This window comes from Magallana gigas, chromosome 1 (genome assembly GCF_963853765.1).
Source record: "Magallana gigas chromosome 1, xbMagGiga1.1, whole genome shotgun sequence".
In the NCBI taxonomy this organism is placed as follows: Eukaryota; Metazoa; Mollusca; class Bivalvia; order Ostreida; family Ostreidae; genus Magallana; species Magallana gigas.
This window is the reverse complement of record NC_088853.1, coordinates 32,234,947-32,258,845: the sequence shown is the minus strand read 5'-3', so window position 1 is coordinate 32,258,845 and position 23,899 is coordinate 32,234,947. Positions and strand designations below refer to the sequence as shown.

Sequence of the window (23,899 nt, the reverse complement as noted above, 5' to 3'; positions counted from 1 at the left end):
CTAATGGCAATACATATTTGTCATGTCATCTGCAACAGACGATCATAAATATGTGACGGATTATCGATAAAGGTGAGCAGATAATTTTCACTTGAACCTTATATGTGTGATATATATAATATAAAACTAAAGTTCCGTAGTGCCATATCTTGTATTAATTGATTCCAACTTCCCTAATCTAAAACATTTGCAGTATAAGACTTACATTGAAAGTTTGAAACTTAACTATTGTATTTTAATTTAAATAGATATAGATAGGTAGGCTAGCAATAGCAGTGGAAGCCGGATTTGCAAGCCAAATGAGGGAACGACATAATCTTGAAAAAGAGCATGTTTTGAATTACCACACATACACGTGTATCACTATGGACATCTAATGTATGTATAATTATGCATATGGTTGTGTATTATTTGTATTGTATATAAAAAAGTAAAAGGCAATGTAACTACTAACATTTTGTTTTAAAGAGTTAAAAATAAATATAATGCATTCATCAAAAATATAATTTTTCAGATTCAAACTTTATCATAAGCACTACTGACCTTATTCCTACATTTTAGCATATACTTTTACCTTTTTTAAATTAGAAAATTGGTCCCAAGATATTTGAGACCAAGTAAAATCAAGAAAGACAACTCTAAAACAGGATCTTTCAAACCAAGATTTTTGAAATAATTCAGTATTTCTTTTAATTTTTCAAATTAATTCAATTTCTTTTTTTCATCTCATTAACCAACAAATATTGTTTCTATTTTCGAATTTTTGTGGGATTTCATCCAGCAGTTTGCCTTAAAAGAATTTTTAAATATTTTAGTTTCATATTTATGTGGATTCTAATTAAAATCATACAAACTTCATTCATGAATATTTTGTTTTTCATTTTCAAACTTTATAACATTTCACTTTCATTAGAGTTTTAAAACAGAAATGTTTAAAAATTTGACATATAAGGAAGCATACTGATATTTTTAAAATTCTCTTAAAAATAGAGTATTGTACTTTGAGGTCTATTATTGTTGTGAATATTTTGCCTATTATAAGTAACAAATGCAGGCAACAAAAATCTCATACACTTATTTTGTATAGACATCCCCCTAGTCTACTTGTGTTGTAAAGCATACCGGTATCTGTGCATGAGTTTCGGGCTTGTGAACCGCAGATAACAAGTTTAAATTTGCATGCGTTTCATTTCAATTTCATTGAACTTTTGAAATTATAGGTGTTTAAATACAAAATTGTATATTTTTTCGCCTATATGACTTACATGTATATACTTCTGATGCATTCTGCCTCATTGCATTTTTTCTAATTAAGAAAATTTCTGTTGATTTGAGACACTATTCGGAGGTGTAGTGAGTCAGTCACATGTTAATACAAGTACCTTACGGCTTCCATTTGTTATTCACTAAAGTACAGGAAGCAAAAGCTTTCATAATCTTTCTGATAACAGGTCTTAATTTTAAATGCATGAACAATGAACTCGAAGAAGGTAGAGGGAAAGGGGGAGGGGGTCTTCGACTCTCTGAAAATTTGATAAGCAATCTCAATTAAAAAATATCATTGGATGAAAAAGAAATGGAAATGGGAATGATTGGACTGGACTTGAAAGATGTTAAAAACAAATTGGATCTGTTCATGTTTCATAATATTGTTCGCACCCAAATCTACACTCAGAGAGAGAGAGAGAGAGAGAGAGAGAGAGAGAGAGAGAGAGAGAGAGAGACGCGCTTTACACGTGTAGTTTTCTGCTTGAACAACGTAGTATGTAAAAAATCAACATTCACACATAGAGTGTGTAAGAATCATATTATACATTAAAAACACTATAAAATACTTTATTTTCAAACTTATCAATTTCTATTTTCTTCGGACTTGAAAAATTTTATCACGGAAAGAGCTTGTGGCGCAGCTCGGGGGCTGATTTGATTGACAGGTATAGTACGTGGACTGAAACTGCTTTATTGGATTCTATTACAATGTGCACTACTTTAAACGATACCATATTAGTGAATTACAAATGGAATATCTCTCTCTCTTTCTCTCTCTCTCTCTCTCTCTCTCTCTCTCTCTCTCTCTCTCAGTTTCTTCAAATAAATGATGTCTGAACGAAATATTTAAAGTGTCCGATAGATACGAAGTGTCAAAATTTTAAGACAAGATCACGGAAGAAAGTTTTTTTAAATGTTTAAATTGTCTGATAAAGATGAAGTCGAAAATTTTAAGACAAGATCACGGAAGGAACTCTATCTTAGTGTTTAAAATGTCTGATAAAGATGAAGTGAAAAACCTTAAGACAAGATTGTGGAAGGAACTTTATCTAAACGTTTAAAGTGTCTTATAAAGATTAAGGCAAAAACTTTAAGACAAAATCACGGAAAGAACTTTATATACCAATCAACTGATTCTACGATTCCTCTATAAAAACGAATATACAACATGCACAGTGTAGGAACGGAAGTGTACAGTTATGGTCAGCGCTGTTTGTCGAAGCAAATAAACAAATAGAAGAGGTAGCTCTGCGTACAGTCGAAGATTTTAATCAAACGAATTAATGAATGGATGTAAAAAAAAAAACAAAAACAAAAAAACTTCCTTAACAATTCAATACGTTATGGTAATAAACTGGTACAAGTATAAACAGTTGTATTCCTTTTGCAACATGATTTTCTATGAACTTTTTGACAATCAATATCCAATGTCACATTCCAAAATTGAAATGATTATTTTCTACGAAATACAATCATTAATATATTACGACTGAATAGGGGACACGTGGAGGTAGATATATATTTTAAAAGAATAATCTGATAACTTAATATCAATGCAAATAAAAGTAGAAAAAATCCTCTGAATATCATGAGTTGTCAGTTCATACTGTACGCGTAATGCAATTTTAAGCATATCTTTAGAATTTTACTGTACGCGTAGTTCTATAATTAAGCATTGGTTTGTAATGGTAAGTTAACTCAATAGAATGACCATTGTATGAATGAACTCATCATTTCAAAAAATTTCAATGATGAAAACAACTATTTTTTGCTGCATTTTTTTGTAATTAATAGTTTTTTAATCGACATTGCACATCCTTTTACATAGCTGCCATATGCACACGAGTGTTATTTTGAAAACAACTCTATACGTTTTGGATTAATGAGATTTAAAAGCAGAGTTCTAGTACAAGTATTTGAATTCAATTATTTATATTGACAAGTGAAACTAGAAACTTTATCTATAATATACTTACAGTATACGCAATTTATATCAAAACTTTTAATATAAAAACTAGACTTTGACCCGTGCATGAACGGGACCATGTTGACATTGCATATGATATCAGACATTAACTTATTGTTGGCATTTACATAACTAAGCTTAAAAGAGGCATGGTCACGATTTTGGTCAATAATTATTTTTTTCTCCGATTTTAATGTTTTCAATTCTTTAGTAAGGCATTTTGTATATGCAGCCTAAATTTAAGTGTCATTCTTTGAGTTATAATCAAATTATAGAGATTACAATTATTTACTATATAAACAAAGCTTTTGTTTACGTTTTGAATATTGACGTGAAAAGCCATTTTTAGACTTTAAATGAATGTATTAAACATTAGGAACTGTTTATTTATGCTTTAAATGATTAAGAAGATAGACAAATCATTTAAAAAAAAAAGATTGTTTATTGGTATATTGAACCTATGAAAACAAAAACAGGGCACGAGCCTTGTTTACATAACGAAGAATTGTGAGCTCTGTATCTTGCTTATAACTTAATGAACGATTCTAAAATTTCATTTAATCATTAGAAATGCATTTCTTATGCATTGTAAATAATTAAAATAAAAAAATAGAATTTAACCAAAATCGTTACCATGCCACTTAAGCCTACAATAATACTATTAATTTCACTACACTCTGCTTAGTAAGAATGATCTAAATGTGTCTCGGTACAGGCCTTTACCACAGTTAAAACGCCTCCTATATACCTGTAATGTAGTAAAAAATTGCAGAATCGCTCCAAAACGATTTTTGAGAAAATTAATGAAGCTGAATTGAAAATAACAGTCAAATTATTCATAACAAACCATTTTGAGGCTGCAAATACCTTTCATCTAAAACTTTATTTATATTAATGAAAAATTCAACACTTTTTCACCAACTTTTTTACTCGCTTCGAATCTAAACACCATGTTGACATTCGGAACTCTCGGGATTTTCCATATTTAATGCACTGAGAGTTATCTCCCGTATTTCCTTTGATGAACAGAATATATGACAAATTTTCAATGAAAATGTACACGTATTTGTAATATCGTTTGAGTTTTTCCATGTAAATGTGATATTGTGGAAACATAAAGTAAACAGCTTCCCATGATTTAGCGTGAATGTAATGCGCATGATTGTAAAATCCAAAAAATTCAGATGGTTTTCGGGTTTTAAAACGAGTTTTCGTTTATTATTAATTAGCGAAGCTTGATTGGGAAGATAAAAAACAAATTGGTAATCTTCAAGTACAAATGATATTTAAAATATATAAAACAAAAGACAGTTCTCTTCCGATTTCTCGGAATTAAAGCCTAAAAACTCGAATCTATTATTTTAATATAGTAGTACAGATAACTGGATGACATCCCGCGCAAGCGCGGGGAATTACATTTTACAAATTAATGGGCTTTGGTTTTTTTTGTATACATTTTTGTCCGATTTTTTCTTAATTGTTTTTTTTTAGCCTTTAAAAAAACGAGTCTTACAAAACGTAATTTCAGTCAACAAAAATATTATAGCTCATTGTAATGTTTGAAGTTATGAATTCAGATGTTCGTCTGCAAACCAGACCTACCCGTACATACTTCTAAGAGCCACGCGTACAGTATGAAATATTGAGGCATGGTATTAGAATAGATATAAAACAAACAGAAGAAAAAAAATCATTAAATATTGATGACCTGAGACAAATCCTTTTATAACTCTGTCATTTGCAGGGCCATCTAAATAACTATTGTTAACACCCTTATCAATGCAAATAATGTTTTCAGCTTTACATTGTTCACAATAAAAGTTTATGTATGGATTTGATTATGAATAAAAATCAATAATGATAGAATTATCAATATTAGCAAGACAAAAAATGCATTTTGAACAAATAAAAAAAAACGTTAAAAAAAGAAAATAGCTTTGTTTAAAAACACAAAGCCAAAAATGCACTTGTGAAAATACATCACTTTAATCTATTTGTAACTATTGATTGCATTATATGCATTACTGGTATATTGTTAGAACAAATTGATAACGGGTAATAATCATTCAAGCATATGTATGTATTATTATATTTTTGATCTTGATACCATTCAAAAACATTGTGTTTCATCTACCGCACATACACCCAAATATGAAAGAACAGATGATACTTTGTACATATGTTCACAGATTTGAATGATTTGATTAGCTGTGAATTTCATCGTAGTTGCTGGGGTTGTTGATAATAGCAAGTTCTGTGTATTGTTGCGATGTTTCAATAGGTCCACCTGTAATCAAAACAATATTTTTTAATATTTTCAAAATTATTTTAATTCAGTCACCACCTATAATGCTTTTTATGCAAAATAATAACAAGTATTATGTCATAATTATAAACCATTTGTTATTACATGTAGTTATTCATATGTTTGTTATCTCATTAATTTGGCTAAATATAAATTCTACTTGAAAGTAATTACACACATTATAATTTAAGTTCTGTTAAAATGATTATAATATGCATTTTAAAGGTTTTCGAATTTTCATTTAGATCGAGTTAAAAAGATTCAGTGCTTTTTTTTTCTCTTTTTTTTTGTTCCTGTTTATTGCAGTATTATTTTAATTTTGTTTGTGTTGGTTTTTTTCCGCGTTCATAAGACAAAAAATTGTATAGCAATTTATCGAGACAAAATTTATTATATTAGGAAAAATATATTTCTTTAACAATTTATATCACATTATTCCTAATGAAAGATATTTATTCAAAATAAATGGTGGTTCATATAATTCAAAATAAACAAAAAAACTTGGAAACAACTCAAGTATATGAACTTTCTGCTTTATTTTTCGGAACTAGGTAAAACCAATGCCTTTTCTTATCCGTCTATTAAAGATATCTCATTTTTTTCGTATTTTTATGATCTACATAGCTTTAAATGTATTTTTCATTAATATATATTTCAAAGCAACTTCAAATGACAGAAAATTTTTTACAAATGGTTGGTACATGTATGACAAACGTATCAGTCTATCAAAACACATTTTGTCTATATATGCAGACAGTTCGTCAAGGAAAGGAGTTAATAGATATCGTCCCATATAACATAACTCACTCATCTTTTAAGAAGGATGAGGGAAATACGGGTTGAATAAAATGTAAACTTATTACTTTAAACCTAACCTTTTAAAAGAAGAACTTATTAGACTTGGTGTTTTTTAATATTTACTAATGAAACTTTACCTGAAGGAACTTGAAGTGTTGCTCTTATTTTCCTTTTCCACAATATAACATGTATTATACTTCCACCGAAAATAATTACAACTGAGACAACAACACCAACGACAATAGGCATGTTGTCACCATACGACTGGCGATTTAACCTCTCTGAATCAAAAAGTACATATTAACTCTCAACGTTCGTTATTATATTTATTTTAATATACACCGTTGAACATGAATTTATGAATATCGATACTTAAAAAGTTAACATGTGAATTCATTATAGCATTAATTGATTAAGGCAATATGATCTGTATTTTCTATGATGTTTTTTTGTTGCAAAAACCTGCTTGTATTATAAGTCTGCATGTAACTTGAACTATTATGATAAATAAGATTAGAACAAATCATGAATTTTTTTAATAAGCAATATTTCTCTTCTAAGGAATACATAGCAAATCAATTTTTGTATAGGAGGACTATACTTCAAATTTGTTCTAATTAAGGCTTCTTAACGCCTTTTCCCACAAAAAAGTGGATAACAGAAATTTAAAAGCCATGATATTTTTTGTCTTTTAACAAGAATATAACATTTTTGTAAAAAAAAAAATTAACATCAAAATTGCAGCTCATATTGCTTTAAGATTATTAAAAGGAGGTTTTTGTCAATATACCTAAACCACAAATTAGGCCACTCCATCCCCGTTTACAGCCTTCAGTGCATATTCCCAGAACTGGATCACAAGATTCGTTTCCAGAACAGTAGCTGTCACACCGGTTGATGCAGTCTAATCCAAAGAACCCAGGCGGACATGCTGCGGAAATCATGACATAGGGGTAATAACTTTTATTTCGGGATTTCTATTTCATAAAATGCTTGTATGAGTTGAGAATTAAAATAAGTCAAGTCAACGAATTTCAGGTTTCAAATTGTCAAATTAATATGGTAAATGTATTTATAATCAGCAGAGCTATGAAAAAAGTACAAACTTTCGTTACAATAGTCCCCTTTATATCCGTGTAAACATCCGTTCAAGCAACTTCCGTTGACGTGATTGCAGTGATCGGTTTGTAAACAGTGCCCACATTTTCTGTTGCATTCAGCTCCAAAGTATCCGTTATCGCACAATTGAAAACCATCAGTAAAGAACATATGAATATTTAAGTGAAACACGTGCTTTTCTCAAGGACGTCAAAAGTATCTACATAGGAAAGTTACATAATAAATAACATTTATTTCTGATTTATTATGATTTAATGATCTTAATTGAAACCTAATGTGCAGATCGTAATTAAACTTAGGTAAAACTTAAATTAGACAAGAATATTACACAGGTAACAGATCACAATTTAGCCAAAAGAAAAGAAATTGAGGTTTATACATAGAATTTGAAAAGTTCTGCTTTGGCATTCACATCTGACTTTGGTTTACACTACACACAATCTTTTTACAAGCAGTCTCTCCGTAAATTATTTAAACAAGAGGCCCGATGGGCCACATCGCTTACCAACAATGACTTTAAATGGGCGCTCAGATGATATGGTGCCATACGGCCTCTCGATAGAATAACAAAGAATAATTATTGTAAAGTATTCAAATTTTACATTTATTTTTGCATACACTTTAAGTTTGACATTGTGCCTTTATTGGATACCATTTTAATTAAAATAAGAAAATCCTATGCAATATATAAAACTAAACATCTGGTAGGGGTACACTGTTTACTTCTAGCATCAAGATACATTTTCAACTACTCACTAGTTAGTTTATTTCAAACAAAAAATATATATTTCAATAGTTATTGTATTTTATTGAAAAAAATCCTAAAAATGTAAAACAAAAAAAAAATGTACCGCAATGCGCTTTATTCCTCAAGTTAAAGACATTCAAAAATTTAATTCGCCTTCCCATTTATAAAAGACTGTTGTTTACCTGGCGTAAACTTCTGCGACTTTTATAACCTTACTCACTTGATTAGTGAATACACACGAATGAAAAGTGACGTGTTAAAGAGTCATTATAATCAATGTATTGAAAAGCAAATCACTTTATTTTACTAAAGTGGACCCTTTATGTTTTTTTTTCTTTATTCAAAAACAACAAATTGCTACAAAAGAATGATTTTCCACTGTGTAATATTTTCTTAGGAAAAGCAAAAATGCCTTTTTCCCCGTAACAAAATGTGTCAGAAGTATTGAAACTGATTTACACGGACCTTTATTATTTGCTTTTGTCTGAAAAACTATCAGAATTGATGAAAAATTCATATAATTCATATTAAAAAGGGGCCTCAGAAATTAATTACCGTATCTCATCCTTTATTTTTTTCTACAGGTACATGTATTTATCGTTTAGCCAGACATTTCTAATAATCAACCAAAATTTCAGCGTCAATGGTAGAATTTAAATCAAGATACGGCGCTCACAATTTTGCTAAGTTTCAGTCATATTTTGTTCTAATGAGTTTCTTACGTTCATCTTAAAAGTTTAACTTGGTATTTCCTATTGTACAGAATGGCCTCATATATGTGGAGAAACACAAAATCGTGAGCAAGGTTTTTTATCTTGCTTATAATTCGAAGCTTAAGATTCAAATAAGGTTTGTAAACAGAAGAGACATGCGCCGAAACATATCAAGAGTACAATTCATTTTTCAAAATGAATCATTCATGTATATATACCTACATATTTCCGTCAGCGATATCAATCTCTTTTCAAACTGAATAAATTCGAAAAAATGCTGAGGGTCTCAATAAGCCGTATTGCATAATCATCCAGTACGCATAAGATAATGCCTAATTACCGATAGAATTAATTGTATTTTTTAGAAATTAGTTCATACATCAGATTTTGCTTATTTTTCGTGGTAAACAGTCTATTGTCTGATTTACCGAAGTCTCTGTTCGATTTGATACTTAAAATTCACAAAATACAGGCGATAGTTCCCAAGATTACAATCATAAATAATGAAAAATGAAACACAAATCAAAACAAGCTAACACCATCGTCATATGTAAAAGCTGTCAACGTATTGAAATATTTGACCTCAGTTTACTTCACATAATCCGCAACAATGTATCTTGCATGTTTCAAAGATCCCCTTCGCTTGCGAACTGTTGCACAACAAACAAATTCAGATTCAGATCGACCCGTTTATACGTCCAATATGGCTAATATGAACAAAGAACCTCGTTTTAGAAGTATGAAATACCGAACCCGAAGTTTTAAACCGATTGAACACGCCTTTCCTTTTCTTTATCATTATTTTCGTAATAACTCAGATTTGAATCAGAATTAGCCCATATTTTTTGCAATTTATTATTTGCTTTCCAAAGGACTACTTATGCTAAATAACGTTTAATTTGACTCAGTAGTTCTGAAGTAGTAAGCTTAACACACAGACGGTCAGACGGACGACGGACCAAATCTGTTACACTGATTCTCTATGTGACAGTTGGTGCTGCATGTCTGACTACAGTCTCTACCGTAATGACCTTGCTGACATTCTACAAGTTGTTTTTCGTTTAAATTTTTTTTGTTTTGATCCAACAGATCGAGGGTCACACTATTTAAACTTTTAATATATTTTTTTTAATTTTCATTGAAAACAATAAAAATGTTTCTTTTTCATTGTTGTAGTAATAATTTGAAAGCAATTAAAATTAAAGACCCACCCTTTGATTTTTGCCTGGTATGTATATGAATATCATTGATTACTTGCCACATTTTAACAACATGCACGTGCAAATTAGTTATGGTTTGATGCATCTACATTAAAACTACGCTCTACGTTTACATGGGGTTTTTTTATTGGCAGAGTAGCATTACAGAAAATACAACAATGAAATGCTACTTTCAATGTATATATGCTTATCATTTCTTAGTAAGAATAATTGATGACATGTGCATCAATTAATTTAATATATGATATTCATCTTATTTAAATCAACATTTCTTTTTATTCAAGTTACGACCTGAGATGAATATTTCAAAAATAATTAAAATATGTTTTTTTCTTTTACGTCTTACACAGCTAATATTTATTGTAATAACGCATATTCAGTCATCTAATTATAGCAGAATTTAAATGCTTAAATATCTGTAACGTTTACTTTGATCACACGTGTCTCCTTTCCATCCTAATTTACAGCCTCCATCGCATATCCCTGTAAACCTGTCGCATATACTGGTGACGTTGCAGTTTACACTACATCTTTGCATACAGTTTTTACCAAAGCGCCCGGGATCACAATCTGCAATAATATCCATTTATGTATAATTCATTGATAATATAAATATGCGTGGTCCACAGTGAGGTAGAATACGGTCGTTCAAAAAATATGTAACATAAATAAATTAATAGCAAAAAATGTGTCAATGTTGTTTTTATGTCCATTGACAGTGTACATGCAATAATCATCTTATTTTCTTATTAGACAAACAAATCCCCAATAACTGATCTAATAGCAAAATCGAAATACTGCAATTTATAAGAAAAATATTATAAAATTTCTTGGCGTGAAAGTTTACCTTAATTTGCCTTATGATTTGATAAACAATAACTAAGATAAGCTATTGTAAATTACTTCATCGCAATATATACAATAACTTCTGATGTGAAATAAACGTTTTACTTTGATCACATGTGATTCCTGTCCAGCCTGGTTTACACCCTTCGTCACACTCTCCATTAAATCTGTTACACTGATTCTCTATGTGACAGTTGGTGCTGCATGTCTGACTACAGTCTCTACCGTAATGACCTTGCTGACATTCTACAAGTTGTTTATTGTTTAAAATGTTTTTGTTTTGATCAAACAGATCGAGGGTCACACTATTTAAACTTTTAATATTGTTTTTTAATTTTAATTGAAAACAATAAAAATGTTTCTTTTTCATCGTTGTAGTTATAATTTGAAAGCAATTAAAATCAAAGACCTACCCTTTGATTTTTGCTTGGTATGTATATGAATATCATTGATGACTTGCCACATTTTATCAACATGCACATGCAAATTAGTTATGGTTTGATGCATCTACATTAAAACTACTTTTTACGTTTACATGTTTTTTTATTGGCAGAGTAGCATTACAGATTAAAAAGAAAATACAACAATGAAATGTTACCTTCAATGTATATATGCTTATCATTCTTTAGTAAGAATAATTGATGATACATGTATCAATTAAATTTAATTGATAAATGATGTTCATCATATCATTTAAATCAACATTTTTTTTTTTTAAGATAAGACTGCAGATGAATATTTCAAATAATTAAATTAGTTTATTTTTTTTTCCTTTACTTCTTACACAGCTGATATTTATTGTAATTACGCATATTCAGTCATCTAATTATAGCAGAATTTAAATGCTTAAATATCTGTAACGTTTACTTTGATCACACGTGTCTCCTTTCCATCCTAATTTACAGCCTCCATCGCATATCCCTGTAAACCTGTCGCATATACTGGTGACGTTGCAGTTTACACTACATCTTTGCATACAGTTTTTACCAAAGCGCCCGGGATCACAATCTGCAATAATATCCATTTATGTATAATTCATTGATAATATAAATATGCGTGGTCCACAGTGAGGTAGAATACGGTCGTTCAAAAAATATGTAACATAAATAAATTAATAGCAAAAAATGTGTCAATGTTGTTTTTATGTCCATTGACAGTGTACATGCAATAATCATCTTATTTTCTTATTAGACAAACAAATCCCCAATAACTGATCTAATAGCAAAATCGAAATACTGCAATTTATAAGAAAAATATTATAAAATTTCTTGGCGTGAAAGTTTACCTTAATTTGCCTTATGATTTGATAAACAATAACTAAGATAAGCTATTGTAAATTACTTCATCGCAATATATACAATAACTTCTGATGTGAAATAAACGTTTTACTTTGATCACATGTGATTCCTGTCCAGCCTGGTTTACACCCTTCGTCACACTCTCCATTAAATCTGTTACACTGATTCTCTATGTGACAGTTGGTGCTGCATGTCTGACTACAGTCTCTACCGTAATGACCTTGCTGACATTCTACAAGTTGTTTATTGTTTAAAATGTTTTTGTTTTGATCAAACAGATCGAGGGTCACACTATTTAAACTTTTAATATTGTTTTTTAATTTTAATTGAAAACAATAAAAATGTTTCTTTTTCATCGTTGTAGTTATAATTTGAAAGCAATTAAAATCAAAGACCTACCCTTTGATTTTTGCTTGGTATGTATATGAATATCATTGATGACTTGCCACATTTTATCAACATGCACATGCAAATTAGTTATGGTTTGATGCATCTACATTAAAACTACTTTTTACGTTTACATGTTTTTTTTATTGGCAGAGTAGCATTACAGATTAAAAAGAAAATACAACAATGAAATGTTACCTTCAATGTATATATGCTTATCATTCCTTAGTAAGAATAATTGATGATACATGTATCAATTAAATTTAATTGATAAATGATGTTCATCATATCATTTAAATCAACATTTTTTTTATTTAAGATAAGACTGCAGATGAATATTTCAAATAATTAAATTAGTTTATTTTTTTTTCCTTTACTTCTTACACAGCTGATATTTATTGTAATTACGCATATTCAGTCATCTAATTATAGCAGAATTTAAATGCTTAAATATCTGTAACGTTTACTTTGATCACACGTGTCTCCTTTCCATCCTAATTTACAGCCTCCATCGCATATCCCTGTAAACCTGTCGCATATACTGGTGACGTTGCAGTTTACACTACATCTTTGCATACAGTTTTTACCAAAGCGCCCGGGATCACAATCTGCAATAATATCCATTTATGTATAATTCATTGATAATATAAATATGCGTGGTCCACAGTGAGGTAGAATACGGTCGTTCAAAAAATATGTAACATAAATAAATTAATAGCAAAAAATGTGTCAATGTTGTTTTTATGTCCATTGACAGTGTACATGCAATAATCATCTTATTTTCTTATTAGACAAACAAATCCCCAATAACTGATCTAATAGCAAAATCGAAATACTGCAATTTATAAGAAAAATATTATAAAATTTCTTGGCGTGAAAGTTTACCTTAATTTGCCTTATGATTTGATAAACAATAACTAAGATAAGCTATTGTAAATTACTTCATCGCAATATATACAATAACTTCTGATGTGAAATAAACGTTTTACTTTGATCACATGTGATTCCTGTCCAGCCTGGTTTACACCCTTCGTCACACTCTCCATTAAATCTGTTACACTGATTCTCTATGTGACAGTTGGTGCTGCATGTCTGACTACAGTCTCTACCGTAATGACCTTGCTGACATTCTACAAGTTGTTTATTGTTTAAAATGTTTTTGTTTTGATCAAACAGATCGAGGGTCACACTATTTAAACTTTTAATATTGTTTTTTAATTTTAATTGAAAACAATAAAAATGTTTCTTTTTCATCGTTGTAGTTATAATTTGAAAGCAATTAAAATCAAAGACCTACCCTTTGATTTTTGCTTGGTATGTATATGAATATCATTGATGACTTGCCACATTTTATCAACATGCACATGCAAATTAGTTATGGTTTGATGCATCTACATTAAAACTACTTTTTACGTTTACATGTTTTTTTTATTGGCAGAGTAGCATTACAGATTAAAAAGAAAATACAACAATGAAATGTTACCTTCAATGTATATATGCTTATCATTCCTTAGTAAGAATAATTGATGATACATGTATCAATTAAATTTAATTGATAAATGATGTTCATCATATCATTTAAATCAACATTTTTTTTATTTAAGATAAGACTGCAGATGAATATTTCAAATAATTAAATTAGTTTATTTTTTTTTCCTTTACTTCTTACACAGCTGATATTTATTGTAATTACGCATATTCAGTCATCTAATTATAGCAGAATTTAAATGCTTAAATATTTGTAACGTTTACTTTGATCACACGTGTCTCCTTTCCATCCTAATTTACAGCCTCCATCGCATCTCCCTGTAAACCTGTCGCATATACTGGTGACGTTGCAGTTTACACCACATCTTTGCATACAGTTTTTACCAAAGCGCCCGGGATCACAATCTGCAATAATATCCATTTATGTATAATTCATTGATAATATAAATATGCGTGGTCCACAGTGAGGTAGAATACGGTCGTTCAAAAAATATGTAACATAAATAAATTAATAGCAAAAAATGTGTCAATGTTGTTTTTATGTCCATTGACAGTGTACATGCAATAATCATCTTATTTTCTTATTAGACAAGCAAATCCCCAATAACTGATCTAATAGCAAAATCGAAATACTGCAATTTATAAGAAAAATATTATAAAATTTCTTGGCGTGAAAGTTTACCTTAATTTGCCTTATGATTTGATAAACAATAACTAAGATAAGCTATTGTAAATTACTTCATCGCAATATATACAATAACTTCTGATGTGAAATAAACGTTTTACTTTGATCACATGTGATTCCTGTCCAGCCTGGTTTACACCCTTCGTCACACACTCCATTAAATCTGTTACACTGATTCTCTATGTGACAGTTGGTGCTGCATGTCTGACTACAGTCTCTACCGTAATGACCTTGCTGACATTCTACAAGTTGTTTATTGTTTAAAATGTTTTTGTTTTGATCAAACAGATCGAGGGTCACACTATTTAAACTTTTAATATTGTTTTTTAATTTTAATTGAAAACAATAAAAATGTTTCTTTTTCATCGTTGTAGTTATAATTTGAAAGCAATTAAAATCAAAGACCTACCCTTTGATTTTTGCTTGGTATGTATATGAATATCATTGATGACTTGCCACATTTTAACAACATGCACATGCAAATTAGTTATGGTTTGATGCATCTACATTAAAACTACTTTTTACGTTTACATGTTTTTTTTTATTGGCAGAGTAGCATTACAGATTAAAAAGAAAATACAACAATGAAATGTTACCTTCAATGTATATATGCTTATCATTCCTTAGTAAGAATAATTGATGATACATGTATCAATTAAATTGAATTGATAAATGTTGTTCACCATATCATTTAAATCAACATTTTTTTTTTATTTAAGATAAGACTGCAGATGAATATTTCAAATAATTAAATTAGTTTATTTTTGTTTTCCTTTACTTCTTACACAGCTGATATTTATTGTAATTACGCATATTCAGTCATCTAATTATAGCAGAATTTAAATGCTTAAATATTTGTAACGTTTACTTTGATCACACGTGTCTCCTTTCCATCCTAATTTACAGCCTCCATCGCATCTCCCAGTAAACATGTCACATATACTGGTGACTTTGCAGTTTACACTACATCTTTGCATACAGTTTTTACCAAAGCGCCCGGGATCACAATCTGCAAGAATATTCTTTTATGTTTAATTCATCAATATCATAAACATGTGTGGTCCACAATGAGATATAATACTGTCGTCCCAAAATTTTGTAACATAAATTAATAGCATAAAATGTGTCAATGTTGTTTTCTTTGTTTATTGACAGTTTGCATGCAATAATCATCTTATTTTCTTATTAGATTAACAAATCGCTTTTAAATTTTCTGATATTGAAATTGAAATCCTGCATTTTATAAAAAAAAATTGAAATTTTCTTGGCGTGCAAGTTAACCTTAATTGGCCTTATGATTTGATAAAACATCGACTCTGATTAGTTATTTTAAATTACTTCAACGCATTATATACAATATCATGATGTGGAACAAACTTTTTACTTTGAACACATGTTTTTCCTGTCCAGCCTGGTTTACACCCTTCATCACACGTCCCATTAATCCTGTCACACTGATTCTCTAAGTTACAGTTCACGCTGCATGTCTGACTGCAGTCTCTACCGTAATGACCTTGCTGACATTCTACAATTTTTTTTGTTTATCATTCGATATCAATCATTTCATAAAGATATATATTTCGAGCTCAGTGTACGAAGGTTGTTAAAAAAGTTAGTGGACAAGTTCGATTTTAAGCGGATAATTCGCATGATACCAGCAGAATACTTCAGTTAAAATACTAAAAAGATAAAATGACATACAAAAACACACATTTTTTACGTTACCTTAAAAACACATTGATTAAAAAAACCGAAAAACTAAAATTTACGTTGATCACATGTGTTTCCTATCCATCCTAGTTTACATCCTTCGTTACAATGGCCAGTAAACCTGTCGCATATACTGCTATAGAGACAGTTAACGCTGCATATGCCTGTGCAATTTTTTTCCATAGTTTCTAAACTTACACTCTGCGATGTTTTTTGGGGTTTTTTTAAAAACATAATTTTCAATAGTAATGCAAAGACTATCACGGTAACTGACGTTTGATCAAACAGATCGAGGGTCACACTAGTTAAACTTTCAATTGATTTTTTTTTTTTATTGAAAACAATTAAAATGTTACGTTTATATCGTTATAGTAATAATTTGGAAGCAATTAAAATCAATAACCCCCCTGCCACACCCCCTCCCCCCACAACTATCTAACCAGATTTTATTACTTTTTAATGAGGTACTAAACTGCAAGTAACACATCCGTATAAGATATAAAACACGTTGAAAGTTTACTTAATTTCAAAATCGTTTTGATTTATAACAATACTTTTAATAAAATAATTCTTAACCAATGAAACATATGCAAAATAAAACCTAAAACAGTAAAAGAAATGATATAACGAAAATCAACAAAAGAGGCTGTTCTTGTCGCATTTTCATCACTCATCACAATGTCCCGTTGAAGGGTCACATTGTCTGGCAACGTAACAGTTTACGCTACATTGGCGACTACAAACTATTCCATAACACCCTGGCTTGAATTCTTAAACAACATCATAATATAGTCAAGAACAAAATTAAATTCTTAAATGTTTGAAAAAAATGCAAGCTATGAAATAATGTTTTTGTCATCTTTCCTTAACTTTATCATACCATAATACAAATTTTGGATAAAGAAAAAATGAAAAAAAATTACGTTGTTCACATGTGTTCCCTGTCCATCCCTGTGTACACCCGTTGGTACAATGTCCCGTTGACGGGTCACATTGTCTGGCAACGTAGCAGTTTACACTACATTGGCGACTACAATATATCCCATAAAAGCCCGGCTGGCATTCTAAAATAGCATTATAATATAATGAAGAATTGTTTTTCTCTAAAGTGATTAATGCACGTTTCGTGAAAAGCTACTAATAATAGAAATCGGTTCAATTCTTGCATGTTTCACTGCATTATTCTATAAGAATTTCACAAATATTTTAATATACCTTTTGAGCAAAGAAATATAAAAACCATACTTTTACGTTGATCACATTTGTTTCCTGTCATTCCTGGTTTACATCCTGAATAACATTGGCCTGTAACCTTGTCGCATCGACTAGCATGGAAGCAGTTTACGCTGCACACGCCCTTACAATCTGTCCCATAGGATCCAAGCTGGCACTCTGCAATGAATCTTTGAAGCATAAACACAACATAACGGTAAACTGGTAATGATTTACAGTTTTTGGTGAAAATTTTAACACACATTCACACACACGGACGCACACATATATATTTTGTTTTATATTTACATTTGCAAATATGCTTCCTTGTATCAACCTATAGAATAGCGAAAACGTTCAATTCTGTGTGAACGTTTTCGTGACGTCACAATGATAACCGCATGCGCTTATTGATTGTCGCTTGGATTATTGTAAACATAAAATTTCGGTAATTTTAACAGTTCTGAACGATTTGTCTTTTTCAAACGTAAATATAAGTAATAAACAGCAATGTCAAAAAGTTCACCGAGATATGAAGTTGGTTGGTACGTGATCAAATCTACTGAGAAGCCCTTTTGGGTTCACAGGATTTGATAACGTGACCAACCAACTTCATATCCCGGTGAACTTTTTAAATTGCTGTTTATTTCTTAATTAAAAATGTATTTGTGTAATAAGATTTGTATTATAAGGGAATTAACGAAATATATATATAAAAAAATAACGTTGATCACTTTTGCTTCCTATCTATCCTTCGTTACAATGGCCTGTAAACCTGTCACATATACTGCTATAGAAACAGTTTATGCTGCATACGCCTCTACAATATGTACCGTAAACACCCTGTTGACATACTGAAATATGTCTTTGAAACATTAAAATCAAATTAAAGAATATTTATTTTCTTTCATTTATTTTGGCAATTTTTACCAAATGATAGGGAATATCAAGATCATAAACATATAGTAACTATTCACTTATAGTTATCAGACTAGGATTTTTCATGATTTTGTTAAAACATTTCTTGGGCAAAATCAGCGTACCCCACGATCATCAGGTGCAAAAAAGGGCACTGCTGCACATATTTATGTCAAAAGGACATTTTTACATGTCTGAACCTAACTGTCAGTATTGAATTGATCTAAATTAATTTTGGTATATGTCTCACTTCCTGGACAGCATTAAATGTTCCTAGAACCTTTTTTGTACCAAATGATCGTTGGAAACACCACAACGCAAAATAAATTGGTCTTATCTAATCAGTTAAGCATTAGTTTAGTCGTCAGGCCCAACAGTAATACCCCAATATCGTAGTATTGAATTTTTCTAGAACAGATTCATTTGGCCTATTCAACACACTTTTGACAACAGTTGGTGCAACTATTTACTTTTTGAGTGCAAAATTTCGGTAAAAAACCCGCCCGCATAGGAAATTAGTCTTACAAAAACAGCGCAAGTCCTAGTTTAGGGGTAAGGCGTCTTATTATTACTCCACATTTTCAGTACATTTTCAGCACTGAATTGTTTTATTAATGATTAATTGTATTATTTATAATAGGTGTTTTAACTTTCTTATATTTTGAAATGAAAATAAACTGAAGTTATCTTGTTTTATATTATGTATGAACTACATTTATTTGTCTTGAACAACTATATTAAAAAAAACAAAAACCCTTAAATATTTAGTTATATTTCATTCTCTTCTTAAACGGACTATATATGATATGGGCCTAAAATGGCCCCTAAGATAAAGATCATAATTGTACTGTACTTCCTTGTTTTTATTGTACAGATATATATGTGAATTTTTTTAAGTAATGTTCATTTTGATTCAACTGCCCACAAACTAGAAATATGACATCGTAAAGACAACCTTATCCCGCCATCTTTAGCATAAAACTGCTTATTTTCAAGCAGTATTTGTTTCGTGAGTGCAAAGATATTAAATAAACAAGTGAAAACTATATTTTGCATCAATTCTTCTAAAAAAAATAACATTGCATTTTATTGTACCCGAAACACTTGGAAAGATGACAAATTTTGGAGGCCAAATTTAACTCATATCATTTATATCTACAAATCATTGTATCCCAAAATATATTGATAGGTGTTTTTCAAAATGAGTACCTAACCTATCTCACATTTAAAAAAAAATACTTATATAAATGTAAAAAAAATCAAAAAACCAAAAACAAACTTATAGCCAAAATATATGGAAAATCCTTTGTTTAGTTATACATGTATGATTATATTTGGGACTTCAAACAATATTACAGTTTTATGCTTATACATAAAGCTCTACTAAATAAAACAAATCAAGCAAATTTTGCTTGCAATGTGAACCTACCAAAAGCAAACACATCACTTTTCAGGAAGATTAGGGTGATCAAATACAGCATGACTAGCAGATCAGTATATCTGAAACAAATACGAAATGCGTATTTACATTATAGTTACCTCTCAACTACATTGCACTACATGTAAATTTCAATGCACTTACTTTTATACATATACTTGTTATCTTTTGTGACATTTTAAACCTTCAATTAAATTCATTCAAATAAAGAAATCAACATGCTTTTTTCTGATTTTTATCATCTAATGATATGGAGATAAATATGTAGGACTTTATATATTTATGGAAATAATATCTCAAAGAAAAAAAAACGTGATGCCTTACAGGGTAAACAAACATTAATGGTTTATAAGATGTTGTATCTTTCCAAATTTTAAACGTCTGTTCAGAAGGTGTTTCTAACAGTTCATACATTTGTAATAAGCATACACAAATATATGATTTGGACAAGTACGTCTACAAGGAATATATTGTCCCATAACGTGTTCAAGGATTTTCTTTTCTATATATGTAATGATAAATTTATATCTTCTGAAACAACGGCATTGGCTCTGCAACTCTTAACTTATTCAAGGAAAGTCTTATATTAAGAAAATTGATTCATTTGAAGTGCATAGTTATCCTTCAAAATGTATAATTTATCACTAATGACACTGATCAAATAATAATTGGATGGAAAGAGTTTAGATATAGCTACAAAAGTCAACATTGATTTTTTTTTTACTTTATGAATAAGTGACTGTAATATCATTAGGTTAACTCGATATACACAACACTAACATTCCAAAAAAGGTTTATGACTTTCATAAGTGAACTGTCAACATGTATTTAAGAATCAACAAAGAGATGGAATGATAAAACAAGCAACGAAAACATAAAATACATGAAACAGGTGAAAAATCGGTGGGCTTGTTAAAATTTGAATATTTTCTGTTGCTGACCCATGATTGTGCATAGACAGACATGTTCCTTTATATTACAATAATTAGAAATGGAATATTAACTACACATACATACTTTGTACTTCACGATTGACTGCATATCTTCCAATGTCATACCAACGAATTCAATTAACATTAATAAAACTGTTATCAATATATAAATAATGCCTGTTTGGGAGGGTAACTGTTGAAATTGACACCCCGAGAAAGCCATTGTCAACCGACGCGAAGCGGAGGTTGACAATGGTTTTCGAGGGGTTTCCATTTCAACAGTTACCCTTCCAAAGAGGCACTAATTTGTTTTTGATACTGAATGTCCTGATTTTAATGAAAATTTTACTGCTTTAATATACAAAGAAAGTGAAGTCTACGGCGAACCGTAGGCGCATAATTTATGCGCATGTAACAATGCGTTATGTTCCCCGTTGCCAAGTGTGTTGCTAACGCTGAGGGTAATAGGACGGATTACCAACTGCGTCTAAACCAATCAGATTTCAGTATTAAACATGAAAGTATAATAACAGCTTTTGTTTCCTTTAGCTTTTTGTTTTCCTTTGTTTGTTTTTTTTATTAGAATCTCGTCAAATATAATGAAAATCTGATAGTAACTGTGTCTGTTTTGATTGTTTGCAATAGTTTGTATATTTCATTAAGATTATACACTTTTGGAGTTAAATTTTGAAAGTTGTACCAATGTATATCAATCTGGGTTTTTTTCCCATCATATTCAAATAGATGGAGCAAACAAACAAACAATCAAACAAACAAACACACAAATAAATAAATAAAATAAAAAACAAAGGTCATTATGAATGGGTTTTTTCCATTCTACGTAATCTGTATTTTTTAATCAGACTTGATGCTTCCTGGTTGTTCACTTTTTTATGCATTACACATCTGTAGGCATACTAAGAGTTGTAACTATCAATTGGATTCAAATATTAGATTTACTACAGTGGCATTAAACTACTTTTAACAGGCAATAGTCATTAACTGTTACTTGTTGAATTCAAATGTACTTTATATCTGCTGAATACGTTATACCTTAAGAATACGAATACCGCCGACATGTTCATGTTTAATGATATAGGCGACATAGGTTTATTCTTTTTTAAATGAGTTTAAAAGAAATGCTTCAAAAAGGTTACATGTAATTTCTTATGATAATACGCTAATATGTCAGGCCGTTTTTACCTATATATGAGTTATGGCAGTGTTTTACTATACTTTTCCTTTCCCACTTATAATTTGTAAATTCTAAAATACAGTGTATGCAGTATGAAACCGCCCAATCGTCAACAACTGTTATTTTTTTAATAGATTTTTTAAAGGCCCATTACTAAATAAAATATGTATAAAATATATATGTATATCCTTACCTTGTTAACGTCTGCATGTATGTATAAAATGTTTAGTGCATCAATAATTCTCTTAACGAGACAGTTTACACTCATTTTAATATAACTTCCGTCTCCATGTTATCAAATGGGTTGGGTTTTCTAACTTAAGAATTCTTAAAAAAAATAATTTCCTTATTGATGTGATGCATCACCATGATGTTCATTGTGAAATTTAACCATTTTTAAAAATATATTACTTTCTTTTTATTACTTAGGTTTCACAAACTCCGTGCATTTACATGTAAAGTGGTTCCTCTGTCACCAGGACTCTTTCTTTCCCAAGTCAAATCGTTCGGATACGTAAGGGGTCAGGATAACTGAAATAAGTCTAGTGTTATTATAAATGATAGATTATATGTTTTACTGGGTGTTAATACACTTTTTTCCCTTTCATATTGATTAGCAATATATTAGTGCTGTCATTTGAAATACAACTGTTTGTGATCAGCGAATTATGGTTTATATTTTTATTCAGTCCAAAAAAATATCCATACTATAATAAAAACAAAATGGAGCTAAATTGATTGTGTTCTAGTGTGAAATAAATGTGCCTAACAAACTATATATGGACAAGTCAATTTTTCATCGATGCACTTTCGATCAGTTGAAATACTTTCCTTATTGTTTTCTTCCTATACTTCCGATTTTCACTTAATCTAACAAGGTCTTCCTGAGACACTTCGTTTAAAATACTTTTATTTCGAATATATATACCACAAATCTATAAAACACTTTCCAAGTTTATGAAACACATTTTGTTTTCTTTTAAATAAACTTTTTAAAAAGTGGTTGCACTTGACAGTGCGCAGTGTAAAGATATTCCAGCCACGTGTAATGAGGCGAACTAATCCTGCTTAACAAGCAATGTGGGTAACTTTTAGATTAAAATGATTCTGGAAGTCAGGGTGTATATACAAGCTACTCATTGAGACTAGATGGTAAAACTAAATTGTGTAACTTAATTGTGTAATTGACAGTTACACAATTTTTTGTGGTAAAAACAGATCGACGGATCAGGGACTCGAAATAATTCATAGCTTATCCGTAAATCTTGTGTATAAACAGAGACAGACCTTTACATTCAATTGGATTTTGTGAAGAACTTATTATACATAGCCATTTTGAATTTCACTATTGATTGTACAATATTCAACGTCATACTAAATAATAATTGATATAGACTGTTATCTAGCTTTTGTTTTTCTATAATTTTTTGTTTTTCCTTCCTTTGTCAATCTTGTCAAAACTAATCAAATTAGACACTTTTGATGTTTTCTTTTTAATTTCTTGATATATTTTTTATAGGTATAATTATTATGAACTTTTAAGGTATGAATACAATATTATGGGTATATTCATCGATTATTGCCCCTTTTCTCCTGATTTTATGTACGGAAATTATTGACGTCAAAATCCGGCTTTCAAATTGTAAGACTTT

General features: G+C 30.0%; 2 protein-coding genes and 1 long non-coding RNA gene across 3 annotated transcripts; all 3 read right to left on the bottom strand.

Moving 5' to 3' along the window:
- Window positions 1-5,395: 5,395 nt before the first annotated feature.
- Window positions 5,396-7,595, bottom strand: LOC136270033 (uncharacterized). Its single transcript, XR_010707665.1, has 4 exons — window positions 7,445-7,595; window positions 7,129-7,269; window positions 6,476-6,619; window positions 5,396-5,522 (listed from the first exon to the last, which is right to left on the bottom strand). It is a non-coding gene; the product is annotated as an uncharacterized lncRNA (long non-coding RNA).
- Window positions 7,596-8,781: 1,186 nt separating this feature from the next.
- On the bottom strand, window positions 8,782-14,556 carry LOC136270014 (protein draper-like). Its single transcript, XM_066066202.1, has 7 exons — window positions 14,422-14,556; window positions 13,659-13,799; window positions 13,137-13,277; window positions 12,374-12,514; window positions 11,852-11,992; window positions 11,090-11,230; window positions 8,782-10,708 (listed from the first exon to the last, which is right to left on the bottom strand). The coding sequence occupies exons 1-7, from the start codon at window positions 14,528-14,530 to the stop codon at window positions 10,539-10,541; spliced, it is 984 nt and encodes a 327-aa protein (XP_065922274.1). The 5' UTR covers window positions 14,531-14,556; the 3' UTR covers window positions 8,782-10,538.
- A 213-nt stretch (window positions 14,557-14,769) lies between these two features.
- LOC136275837 (protein draper-like) lies at window positions 14,770-18,321 on the bottom strand. The gene is made up of 6 exons (XM_066085895.1): window positions 17,798-18,321; window positions 17,476-17,616; window positions 16,227-16,367; window positions 15,711-15,851; window positions 14,944-15,084; window positions 14,770-14,789 (listed from the first exon to the last, which is right to left on the bottom strand). Exons 1-6 carry the CDS (start codon window positions 18,027-18,029, stop codon window positions 14,770-14,772), a joined length of 816 nt encoding a protein of 271 aa, XP_065941967.1. The 5' UTR covers window positions 18,030-18,321.
- Window positions 18,322-23,899: the final 5,578 nt, after the last annotated feature.